Here is a 13,539-nt window from a genome sequence, read left to right as displayed (position 1 = left end):
CCCCCCCGGTTCCGCCGCCCTTGCATACCGACCTTGTTTTATTAAAAAGTTTACATTAATTGCATATTATGTCCACATATTCCTATCCACTCGTGGTCCACCTTCAACCAGATAGCCCACCTTCAACCCCGTCTCCACCCCCACTCCAGGTTACATTCAACTAGTCATGATAACTAGCGCTATATATATATATATCAATTTTTGATATCGTTAATATATACAGGGACCGTAAACACTGGGAGAATGAGGACACGTGCCCCCTCCCTTCCTCTTCCCCAAATTTTCTTCCAAATGACTTAAATTTTATACCACACGGACGCAACGTGGTTAACTCAATGATGCAGTTTAAGTGATGGAAATGATAACACCATTTTGCATCTATACTATGTCTTTTCATACCAAAACAGTATTTTCCAAAATTTACCATTATCGCACATCAAGTGTACGCTAATTGCTGTTGTTTGCAGGCTAACTATGCCCATCCATACATTAGAAATGCCTTTTTCTGTGACCTACGACATGTGTAGTGTTTAACTGCTGTTGATGCCACTAAAACCATCAGTATATATTTATCAAGTTATATCTTTAGTATGTAACAAGGCTTGTTTGGTCAAGAAAACAGGGTTAGTGACGTGAACCACGGAGCAATTTAACGACCAGCGTTTTGCTGGTAAGTTTGGTTCGCCGAGCGTAACACAGCCGTGCGGCTCTGGAACGTGATAGAGTTCCTTTATTTTATAAAAGAACTCTTGTACGTGATCAGAAACACTGCCCTCACTCCGCCGGTTTATAAACACAGACTATCACAGCGCGGTTACAGATGAACAGCTGCACTATTGCAAGACAGGTTGCAACTAAGTAGTTCATATAGTGTTAACTTCGCTATCAATAACGGATAGAATGTTATCGAACAGATAGTCAATTTACAAGTGTACGAATGTAGTTTGTTTCAATGCTGGTTGCAAGGCTACGTGTTGCATGGTCTGCTCATGATGAGACTGCGTACATGGTGCCCATCTGATGGTAAGTCATCCCAGGCATATGGAGTGCCCAGAACTAATAGTCACAATTTTAGACACCTTGCAATAAACCATCCCTCCCTTATACCCTCCCCAAAACGAAAAGCCCTCTTACCCCCCCCCCCCCCTCTCTTACAACAGTATAAAAGGTGTGTCCAGAACTAGGTCACATATTTAGTGGGTTTGCAAATAACCTTTGTCTTGCATTTTGTTGAGGCTGCGTGCATGTGCTGACACTCTCATCACTGCATTGCATGAATTTTACAGAACAAATAGTCAACGTTTCAAGTGATCGGTTGTACTTTTGGTGTTTCATACAAATGTACACAAAACAAGAACGCGTCGTGGATATACATGATTCGTGATCGGACAATTAGATACCACATTGCAGTTAAATTGTTGAAATTATTCACATCAGAAACAATATGTAAAATCAAACCTATTGCTAGCATCAAGCTTGTACACTCGCCTTATCCGGAGAGGCTTGATTCGGGAATAACTTGATGAATTATGTTTCTCATCATTTCACCATGTGTGCTGGTATATTATGTGGACATGCCATCGGTGTAAGAACGTTTGTAATTTAGTAACAGATCAAATAAATATGCTGGACAGAAAGAATAAAGACACAACATCATCTAAATTTACATTATTTCTTTCAAAAACTACAATCTATTAATGCTACAATATAATTCATTTCCTTCCTTGTAAACCACTTTATAAAACATTTTGAGATAAAAGCCTGAAAGATTACTTAGTTCAGTTAAACTGTTACAGAAGACAATTAAACTATCATTGAATAGAAAATTCAGTTTACATGAGATATAAACTCAACCATTATCATATTTTTTTTTGGAAGACAACAATGAATAAGCACTCAGTATCTGAGAAAACCTCAAGTGTTGAAGTTTATCCCTTCTGGGGAAACCCTGGTTTGATGTTCCCATGGTAGTAGTTGGCAATGTAGTCACCTTTCTGTAACCCACAAGAAAAATCAACCAAAGATAATAGCCTTTTTAGTAGACTAATCGATAACATATAGATGAAATTAGAACTATTACTGTTGAATTAGGCAAAGATGGTGCTGTTAATTTGACAAATAATACAATTTTTCAGACAACATAGTACCCAGGTTCCTTTTTAAGGATATGGGGAGGTGGGGTAAGGGGAGGGGGGTTTGAGCTTGAAGCTATCTATTTTCTGTTCTGGACAGTGGCGTCGCCAGACATTTAAATCTTGGGGAGCACTGGGGTGGGGGGGGGTGTGCAAAGCACTCAATTAGGGGGGCACAATGTTTATTTGTGAATGCCATCCTGGAGGAAGGGGTCTAAGGGAGAGAACAAGTTTTGATTGATTAAGGGTCCTTTAAATGCAATCTGGTGCTATGGTTTGCAACTTGAAGTAACTTTTTGTTCCAGAATTATCAGGCTTTTCCTTAGCCTTCCCCTATAACCGTCCCTACCCCCTTTCTCTGACAATTATACAGGCTACAGAAAAACTTTATATTTTCTTTCTCTCCTATTGTATGCATTTATCAAGCAAACCTAACAAGCAATATATCTGGTAACTTATTACATGTTGTGTCTTACCAGGGAGTTGTTCCAAAACAACTCCCTGGTCTTACTATCTACAGAATAAAAGTTTGCCTTTCATTCTTTATGACCTAATACTGACCTTGTCAGTAACAGAAAAGAAACCCTCCCAACATCGGGGCTGTCAAGAATGGTGGTCAGGTAGGAATACAGCCTTGTGGTGAACAAGAGAACCCATTTCAAATATTTGATAAATTATAATGTATTCTCACATGCCCATGAATGTATCATGAATTAGACCTTACAAGCGAGGAGGCAAAAGATGACATGATTGACCCCAGGCCCGACCTTACCCAATATACCATACCCATAGTAAGTGTATGGCATAACCTCACCCTGAAGGACATTAACCTTTCACTAAAGATTTTCTGACCTAAGTAATAGTCAAGATAAAAAGTGTTTCATTTTCATATCAATGAAGTACATTACTTATAATTACACATGGAAGATTTATCAACTTATTTGACCCTTGACATTGGTTAGATACATTTGCATTAACATAAAGGGGGAATAACATGTCACACTATTTGCATAGTATTCCACAATAGGACTTGAAATAAAGTATGAAACAATGAACAGAACAAACATGACTACAAAAACGAAAAAAAGGCTCTTGTTCATGTTGTAAAACATTAAAGAAAAGCACTGTTCACTGAATCAGAAGTTCTTTGTCAAGCAATGATTACTTCATGAAAGTTTTTAGCTTAAAACATGAACTGTTTGAAGCAATCTGTATTGTAATCAGTGTTCTGCCAGCTATGCAATTCATACTAACATAACATAATGGTCTGGGCAACAGAATGTTGCAGTATGGAATGGAATTACAGATTAAATACTGTTGAATGATTCTTCCTTGGACATAACTATAATGTTGTCTTGATTTAATCAGATGCAAGCATGTTTTGAAGACCACTTGTTGTACTTCGATAAAAGTAAATATTTTGATGGACACATCATAGTAGATTTGAGTTCATAAATGCCAAATTGACTCTGTATGCTGCAGGCTCCAGATGTTATTTATTTTTTACACAATTTTTAATTTCCTGAAATGAGTCCTGCTAGAATTGAAACATCAGGCTCTCTGACTTTGACACATATACCTGCAAAGGCATTTTGCAGTAGATTTATAAGCAGTTCGCAATCAGTTTTTTTCTCTCTTTACTAATTAATTTCAAATTTGTTTGAGTTTGATTGAAAGCTACAACGACAGACCTTCCCATTTGTACTTTCAGATGTATACGAGCCAGAAACGAAAAACCCACTGAATTCAGTGAGTCCGTAGATCCAGAGAAATTGTTTGCAAATGTTTGGTGTAACTCTAGCAACAATTGATCATATGCATATGTAGTGACATTGTAGTCCTTAATAAGCATTATGCAAATGAATCATTTGACTATTTAAAAACTTGCCCAATGAAACTGCAATACAATACTTACAAGTAGGTATCTAACACCGATCTAACACCGATAATGTCTCAAATAAGCTACTGTAAGGCTTTCTGATTCTTGGGTTTCTAAACTAAAACTAAAACTAAAAAATTAAAAGTAACCATCATGAGGCACAGAATGGTGCAAATGGAGTTAGCTTTAATAGTCAGCCTCTTAAGGCTTTCAAATGTCAAACATGTAAAACCTTGATGACACATTATCTAAAGGTGGCAAACTTTATCACAAAGAACAGCCTAGATATCAGAAATTGGTATTTGACCACATCATGTTCAAGATACATAATCATATACAATCAACAGAAAATTTAGCAGTTCAACTGGTCAACTTGTTGAATGTATAAACTAGAACCTGAGCTAAACCATACTAACATACATTTGTCCAACTCTGGGGTTTGCCTAAATGCATCAAGCTCCTTTATAACACCTTCAAACTATTTTCTATCTAACAAGGACAATTCCTATGGGATATATGTGGATAGTTGGGTGATAATCATATAAGCCTTATTAATATTCATGTAATACCATTCATTAATATTCATTACCTGTTACCTCCGCACTCATATTTGCATATGGAAGACTTTCGTGTTGCATCAAGGACATGTTTCTTTAACTTTTCAAAACATTTCAATAAAAGATTTGTAGAAATGAATACACATTAGATAATGCAATATGGCTTGGGATTTGAGGTATGTGAATATTACCATATGCTGCAGAAGAAGTCAAAGGTCACCTTTCCTTACTCCTCCTTTAACAAGAAGTCTTCCACGTGTCTGTTGAACTCATCTGCATAGCGCAAATGAATGTTATGTTTTCCGTCAGGGAAGCGAATCAACCTGTTCACAAGAGGGAGAAAAGAAACTTGAACGTTATAAACAGCTTTGTGCTCAGAGGAAGATGTTTACTGAATAGTAATGCCACCATCAAAAGCATAGATATATTTGTTCAACAGGACATTTGGTTGTCTTGGCAACATCTTTTCTCCTGTCATGAACATACATGAAAAATATCAGCTTTTAGTATTTTCACTTATGACAAAATGGGAAATACTGCAAGAAAAGCATTAAATATAAAACTCTTATCATTGGCATATATACCTTTCTTACAAGTTCTGCTTACACCCTAACCTACTATAAACATTAGAATTCAGTCACCTATGCCTAATACTAGCATACTGTATATAGAGGAATTTCTGTTTTTCTTTAGTTTGTCTTAATGGTCGTTAGCTTTACCAAACACTTTTGTTTTTCAATTGTCAGGGATATTTTACATTTATATTTTTGCTTCAATTCCACTTGGCAGAGGTCTAGTGTTTTGTTATTTTCATATGAGACACTAAAACCTGAATTTGATTTCGGGATACTTTAGTGGAATTGGTTAGAAGTAGAAAGTAAGATAAGAAATGAAAAAACTAACATACATATTCCAGATATATATATATATATTACTTCATGTCTATTACTGAACACGAAGTGGAACCAATTATGAACTGGGCAAGTATTCATCCATTAGCCCTATGATAAGTTTACCTTGATCCTCTGATATTATTCTGCAAGTAAACTGGATGTTCCTGGGGTACCATAGGATCGTGGTCGCCGTGGAGAATCAACGTAGGTTTGTGAATCTGTCTGCACTCTGCCATGCAGACATCTCCTTTCATCTCCTCAATAATCTCAATGATGCCATCTATCCAAGCAGACCAGGTCTTCCGGAAGTAATCCTCTCCGTATTGTTCAATCATCGGATCTTTCATCCGTTTGCTCCAATTGTCGATGTTTCTGGTCTCTGGTTTTAAGCAGAACAAGAGGAGAATAAATATATTACTTGTGTGGATATTGAATTGATCGCAACTACTCTATTGGTCCACATGCCGCGAAAGTGTCCATTAGCTATAGGTTGCATCCAAAAACCCGCCGTTTGTACTGAACAATATGCAACCTATGGTTAATGGACTAATTCTCGTCATGATTAGGTTGAACATTCCACTACTAAGAAAGATTAAGAAATCCTGAGAAAACCAAACCAAAGGTACCATGTCTGGGTTTCTTTATAGCTCAGGATATCATTTCCCACTCAGTCGTTTGTCAGACAATTGTCAGACAATTTGTGAAAAACAATGTACTGAGGAGGAACACTTTCCCTCTAAGAGAACACTACTGTAGATCAATACATTTCTATGCTGTGCACCTGCCATATTGGTCGGTGTTGCAGTTAATTAAAGATACATGCAACACATTAAAGGTAACCAACTGTGCTGGTATTCAACAGCGTCAAGGATACACTATATGCAGAAGGACAAACGCATTTCATAAATTGCACACATGTGCATTACTAAACTTTTCTCAATTATTACAATAAAATTATATGGATCACCACCAAATAAGTGCTGGATACATTTATACATAAAAAAGCTGAATTCCTCTTGTAATCCATTCTCTTTGACACTTTCGGTGTTGTATTACATGGAACTGTGGTGTCTTTACATGCTTTACACAGTATGCAAGGTACAGTGGCTTCTGACTGGGGACAAGGGAATGACCATATAGGGAATTTCACTATTCACTAACGGCTAGACAGCTCAATTGGTACAGTGCAGGGCTTGTTACCCTGAGTGACCAGTCAAATCCTGTTCTAGCCTTTTAAACTTTTCCATTGCTAATAATTTCCGAGTCAGATATCCATTGTTCATTAACTTAAATGTACACCAAATTGATTAAGGTTTCATTAACACTGCTGCTATTAGCTCAGTGGTTGTTTTACTTTTGTGAAGGGTGCATTAACATATGAATGGGGTGGAGGTGTGGAAGAGACAAGCTCAGAAAAGCGCATTACAGCAATCTGTCCTTGCTGTCACCAGTTGCTCCAAGAGCGTCAAAAGCAATTCCATTTGTGTTCTCAACATTATAATGCAAAAGACAGGATGAATCCTACATCAGATGATGGAATTGCTCTTTGAAATAAAGAGAAGGATGCACTCAATCATACCAGGTTATTAACTTACTCTCAAACAGATCGGAATCCTTTTTTGTAAAGTAGGCATTACTTCCCCACACGACCAATTTTCGAAGGGAGTCGTGATACTTAGCAGCAAGGATGGTAGCCACAATGCCTCCGTCACTCCAACCAAGAACAGAGTAACTTTTATGACCTAACGCCTATAGAAGTAGATAGAAAAAAGTTATTAGCCCTGCTTGATAAATATAACCATCTCTAATCAAAGATAAAAATCATCAATATAGCATCTATTGAAAAGGTCACAGATTATTGCATGTTAAAAGCTTTTGAAGGAAAGAGAGAAAACAGCTTATAAACTGCATTCTACTCAATAAAGGAGCCAGTCTTGTAATACTTGTGTGAGGATCTAAAGTTTTCTTCCTAAGGAGATCTTTAAAATAAATAAACTGACCATGTTTCAAGGCAATTATGGCACTATATGATTATTTTTAGAGTATGTCTGCAGTCATGTGCCTTGTTGTACACACTTAAACTGAACTTGAGCAGTGAGTATTAAACAACAGGAGTACCTTGAAATGGACTGAGAAATAACCAAAGCAGTCTGAAGCAGTATCTTGTTTATAAGTGATTGACCATGATTTTTCAAATGATCTTACCTTCAACTCTACAAAATTATTTTCCCTTAGATTTGAATAAACGATTTAAAAATATTTTCTTTGTAAATAATGCGAGGACAAGGACAAGGAAATACAGTTTTCCATTCTCCATATCTGGGTTTGAACTCTGGAACTCATTAGATAGAAAAATTAAGTCCTCCTTAACCTTGAATTCTTTCAAAAATAGATACCAAACAAGAGCATCAATGATGCAGTATCTCAATACTGGGAAGTTCTAATTTCGATTCCTAGTTTCATATCTTTGCTCTGTCTCTACAATTATTAATATCAATATATATAATATTTTTGGTCATATAGTTTGACGTCAATGACAACAGTCCAATAAGAAGAGGCTAACAACTCGACCATATTCTTGATGCCCACCTTGAGAAAGCTAGGCCTATCGACCTACTGTACGTTACTGTAGACTGTAGTGGTGACTACCATCAAAACTGTGTACACTTCCAAGTATAAAAACAACCCACGTTTTTCCTTCTCAATAATTTTGACATGAAGATTTCGTGGATTTATGACTTGGCAAAAATAATGTACAAGTAGATTACAAGTTTTTAATTGAAAGTGATGGGTGGCCTCCTCCTCTCCTTATAGCCACCCCAGTTCCTCTCCATTTTAGTATTTTCTTTTAATTCTTTGAATATTTGATGTCAAACATCACAGGTTCAAAAGAAAGCTAAACATACTTCTTATAACCTTATAGTTATACATCTTATATCCTTATAAATAAAACATAACCTTATCCAATTTTTATAGTCTTATAAAAGTTGTGATGCTATGGCTGGCTCCTCTTTTATACATACTCCAGTGAAAATAAAATGTGATAGATTATAATTTTTGTTCTTAATTCTTTTTTTTTGGGGGGGGGGGTTAAAGAAATATACCAAACAAGCTGTTAATTCATAATGATGCTTCATTCTAGAAATGCACAATATACACTCTATTCCAAATTAATAGTTGTTGTATTATACCATTCACATTATGTTAAATTTATGGAGTCACAGTTAAAATATAAGTTGGAAACTTAAGTTAAAATTAAAACACACTGTAAGGCAATCGAACAAACTTACTGCACCCTAGCCCAAAACTGCCTGAACACCACCAGTACAATGCTAATGTGGCCATTACTAAATGAAAGTCTAATATAGGATGCACTACTGTAGGCCTAGCCTAAACTTGTAAACACAACAATGTGTATACGTAATTATACAAAAATAACTGATGGGCAATCAAACAAACTTATCATGACTCTTGCTCTGAAAAACTACCTGAACAACAGTACAATCCTTAAATTGATATTACTAAAACCATGGAGCTATAAACAGACGAAGTCCTAATATAAATTAAATGTAGTACGACAATGTGTATGAAATTAGTGTGCAATACACTACCAGTAGCAGCATATCTCACAACAGTATAGAAAATTGGTCGCGAGGGTGGCCATTTTCGTATATCTAACATGTAGCTGCCATGAGTCCTAACCAATCTGCTACAAACCAGAATTGGAGGCGGGGCTTGAGTCATTGCCAATCTGCTACAAACCAGACTTGGAGGCGGGGCTTGAGTCATTGCCAATCTGCTACAAACCAAACTTGGAGGCGGGGATAATTATCAAAAACAAGGAAACAAACAAGTTTTGTAGCGTGTGCAAAAAAGCCTTGGTTCAACGGTTTTTCAGAGGGATTTGGCCAAATTTGGACATAAATCGGTGAAAAAGTCATGGAATGAGATACAATTCTGGAATAAAAAATAGTAACTTTTGTTGGCCTATATGATATATGCTTGCTCTGGAAATTTCAGAGAAAAAGAACTTTGTATGAAGACGCTGAAAAATTTTTAAGAGAAGAGAGAGTCCCACTTACTGTTACAATATCTCTATACATGTAATGTATTGAGATAAAAAAAATCTATTGGCAACTTATCAATGCCAAAACTAATTTCTTACTTCCAGTTTTAATTTGATTGATTAGAGACAAACTCATTTTTAATTTTTTTTTTATTATTTAATTTTGTTATGGAGTTTTGTTTCTGTTCAACAATTTCTTCCCAGTATATGTATATATTTATTATATTTAAATGGGGCAAAACCTTCTATAAGCATTGGGCTTCTTTTTTCCCCCCCTCTTTTACCATGCACTTGTATAGCTTAAGTTTTGTATATGTGAGGGAAGGTGGTTTAATCCATATTCATGAAATCTCCCAGTAACAACTTTTCTGACCTGTGACCCGACAATTTGCCTGTATCTATGTGCAATACACAGTGGACTCTATTGTTTATCTGTAATATTAATCACTAAAAAAAAACAGTGGTCCCTATTGTTTTGATGTGGAGCACCCTTCAGTTTAAGCTATGGTTAGCAGTGCTTCTGCACAAATGCCGTCTAACCACTGTAAGAATAACTTGTATCTTGAACTTCTCAACCATTATTATTTTTATTAACAATCGACTTCGAGACGTGAGAGCTGTAAAGTTTGCAGGACTGACGTATCCGTCTGGTGGGTTGTACCACCGTCCTCTTTTACATCCTCTATTATGTGCTTTCATTTACTTTACTGGCTTTCATACCCAGTAATGGCGCTATAACCCCAATAATTTGGAGCAGAACAAGTCATAGGTTTTGTCTCTTCTTTTGTGTTGCACATACGGCATCATATTTATAAATTATTATGATGAATGTTTTTCTTTCTTTGTACCTGTCATTCTAGTTTGTATTGTATATCAAAAATATTGTTTTTTGCATTGTTAAACATTCATGTATGGTACAACGTTGCTGGTAAATTGTTGTCATTGTCATTGACAGAGAGATGGACACATAGTTGGACAAACAGACATCTATACTGATTTATCACACTGCTCTACATGTACGGTTTAAGCACTTACACTCATCAAGCCTGCAGCATCATCTGCATCTCGTTGAAAAAAATCGAGAGGAAAATCTCTTTCGGGGGGTCTAGTCTTTCCATATCCTCTGGGATCAATTCCAATCAAATGGAATTTTTCCTTGTTCAGTTTTGCAAATTGCGGCTGATAATCTGATTTACTGGAACCTGATAACAGAAAAAGAAAAAAGAAAAGAAAAGAAAAGCAAAACAAAATAAGTTTACTGCTTTTGAAAATATGAATATGAAGTATGACAGCTTTTTACATTTTCTACAACTATTATCAACATCAGAATAATGGAACAATTGAGAGTAACTTGTTTCATACTTTTCATATTTAAACTGAATTTAAGAATACTTGCACTTGGGTCAATACAAGGCTATGCTAGTATGCTTATTACTTAATGAGACTGCCTTACCTAGAGCACCTGGGATCAAGAGAACAACATGGTCACCCTTGCCTGTTTCTTGATAGTGAAATTTAACACCATTAACTTCCACTGCAGCATAAGGTACCGCTTCACTGAAGAGAAAAGTGAGACAAAAGTCAAGAACTGCACTTGAAATAAATGGTCACTTTGTACTAATTACAAACTTGATACAAACTGACTGAATTGGGGATTTATGTGTTAATATTATTACAGCAATTTAAGCAGAAACTCAAAAAACTCCCTGCCAGTCAATATGAACTACCATTAACAACATTTCTGTTTGATTCCTAGTTTCTTTTTTTGATTGGATTCCTTTGTCTCTTTCCTACTGTGTAAAGCACTTTGAAACGCTGTATTAAGAGCTATATAAATGTAATTTATGATTATTCTTATTATTAACTCCTAAGAATCCTTTTTTCAAGTCAGGTCTTCCATCAATCAATATAGGCTCTTCAATGGAGGGAATATTTGTCTGAAGAAATGACAAAACATTTAATAATAACAAAAACAAACAAATACAGGCAATAAAATTCATTCCTATTATAACTTTAGATATTAGCAAAGAGTACATTCAAACAGTTACCTTAAATATGAATGCCATTTGCTTTGCTCAGTGATACACATGTATGTTAATTCCATGACTGAGTAACAGACCACAGGCATGAGTCAACTGAAGAGCAGACTTGTATCTTAATTTGGCATTACATGAATTTTTCTAAGTACAGATGTAATAAAAGAAATGCTGTTGTTATTGTTTTTATGTTTAAGTAGTAGTGTTATTCTTATGTCAACTGCACACATGACTTTAAGTTAATGATATTACATGTATAGTTATGTCTAGTTGTGTTATATCCACCTTTTCGGTGTGTCAGCCTCCGTTTTGCACTCAAAAGGCTCATACCCATCATGCCAACTTGAATAAACACATCATCATGTAACACTTAATAGAATTTCTGTTTAATCTTAGGGCTAACAAACTATTGTTCGCCAAGTTCCGGCCATTTCCTAGAATTTAAAACCCTTCAAAAGAATAAAAAGTTGACATATAACATTAAAAATAGTAGATAAATGCTAGAACTTAGCTACCATTACAATTACTGTGTCCCTGGAATTATCCCAAATGTCATGTACTGTTCAGGTATCATTAAGCATGTGTCCTAGGAACTTTCCCCAAATTTGAAAAAAAGAACCTGTATAAATTAAAATTTTGACAAAAATTATGGAGGGTATATTGCAGAAAATTGGGTGTTTGACCATCATGCATCCTTACAAAAACATAGAACACCAAACACAGAATGACTGATACTAGTGTAGATACAATCCCTTTCCCGTTCTATGGCAGCATTAAAAGTTTGACATCAATATCGTATCACAAGATTTTCTGCAAGAACTTATTGTGACTGTGTGTTTTTGGAGAAATTCTGTGTAAAAGCATTCAAACTCCAAGCCTAAGTTAGTCACATCACACTGAAGCTTGGCCAAAATGTAAACTTGGCTTTTACAAATGGCAATAGTTAACTCAACCTCCTAGCCACTAGCTATAGCATAGACTTGAGTACTTATATTGACTAAAGGCTAAGCTACACTACGATCGAGTAGTTCCGCGAGATTTATGAAAGCTATACAACCGGCATTGGTTTCAATTTGATCAAACTTGGTTCTCCGGTGGTACCTGGAATACAATCGCTGAGACTGCTTAACACCTGCAACGAGCTGACGATGCAAAAATGTGAAAACATTTACACGAACGAGTCCCATTGTCCCTGGCAACGCTTTATGTTAGACGATGTGAAGCGTACAGTCTACAGAGCACCATCAGTGATTGTTCGTTCTGATCCGATCTGATGTGACCTGGGCAAGCATTGGTGACGCAATCATAGAGGGATGCATATCGAGGGTCGTATCTAGAAGTTGGGTCTTTCATTCCTTAAAACTGTACTGTGTACGCACTTGCCCATAGCCTTGTTAAAGACCCTGTTATGTACATATTAGTGGTGTGCCTTTCTTTTTCACAAAGCTATTTTCCCGTATCTATTTGCTGTTCTGCCCAGAGAACGCCCGCGACAACGCTTTAGATTGATACTATTTGTATCGGACAGATCCTCGGGCGTGAAAAATTAAGTAGGCAAGCAAATTCGTGGTAGGCAGAAACGGCTCGAGGCATGTGCAGTTTGCACGCGAGAAAAAGAGTATTACAAACGACTTGGCCACTGAAGAGCCCAAGACTAACCAACCCTTACACCTGCGTACATAACCTGTCACACATGTCACATCTTGAGGGTTTCGTGTTCTGGTTTCCTGTCACGACGGTTATCGTCGAACCTGGAAGTAATATATCATATGCGTAACAACGAAGGGACAGGAGGAAGAAAGGTAGAGGAAGGAAGGGAGGAGTATGTTCAGGCCAACACTTTTCTTGCCAGGGATGCACCCCATTGCAGGATCCTTTGCATTTGCTAAATTAAGAGTACCAGGCAGTTGCAATATAATGATCAATGGTTCGTTTCATATATTCATAATTATATATGCAATAAAACATTTCGACAC

General features: G+C 36.3%; 1 protein-coding gene across 2 annotated transcripts; it reads right to left on the bottom strand.

The window, feature by feature from the left end:
* Positions 1–1,661: 1,661 nt before the first annotated feature.
* Positions 1,662–12,932, bottom strand: LOC139965643 (valacyclovir hydrolase-like). Of its 2 annotated transcripts, XM_071968237.1 has the most exons (7): positions 12,665–12,932; positions 10,981–11,084; positions 10,563–10,729; positions 7,057–7,210; positions 5,585–5,840; positions 4,760–4,891; positions 1,662–1,994 (listed from the first exon to the last, which is right to left on the bottom strand). In XM_071968237.1, exons 1-6 carry the CDS (start codon positions 12,748–12,750, stop codon positions 4,795–4,797), a joined length of 864 nt encoding a protein of 287 aa, XP_071824338.1. In that variant the 5' UTR covers positions 12,751–12,932; the 3' UTR covers positions 1,662–1,994; positions 4,760–4,794. The 2 variants fall into 2 exon arrangements, with proteins under 2 accessions (XP_071824338.1, XP_071824337.1); XM_071968236.1 differs by having other exon boundaries at positions 1,662–4,891; positions 12,665–12,930.
* Between the last annotated feature and the right edge of the window lie 607 nt (positions 12,933–13,539).

The sequence above is a fragment of the Apostichopus japonicus genome, chromosome 3 (genome assembly GCF_037975245.1).
Source record: "Apostichopus japonicus isolate 1M-3 chromosome 3, ASM3797524v1, whole genome shotgun sequence".
NCBI classification, from domain to species: Eukaryota; Metazoa; Echinodermata; class Holothuroidea; order Aspidochirotida; family Stichopodidae; genus Apostichopus; species Apostichopus japonicus.
This window is presented reverse-complemented; position numbering and strand designations above follow the sequence as displayed.

Excerpts from the sequence above, each read along its gene's own strand:
- LOC139965643 (XM_071968237.1), bottom strand. The coding sequence starts at position 12,750 with ATGGGACTCGTTCGTGTAAATGTTTTCACATTTTTGCATCGTCAGCTC. Across the intron at positions 10,730-10,980 it reads CTTGATCCCAGGTGCTCTAG|GTTCCAGTAAATCAGATTAT; the intron begins GTAAGGCAGTCT and ends TTCTGTTATCAG. Across the intron at positions 5,841-7,056 it reads GGATTCCGATCTGTTTGAGA|AGACCAGAAACATCGACAAT; the intron begins GTAAGTTAATAA and ends GCTTAAAACCAG.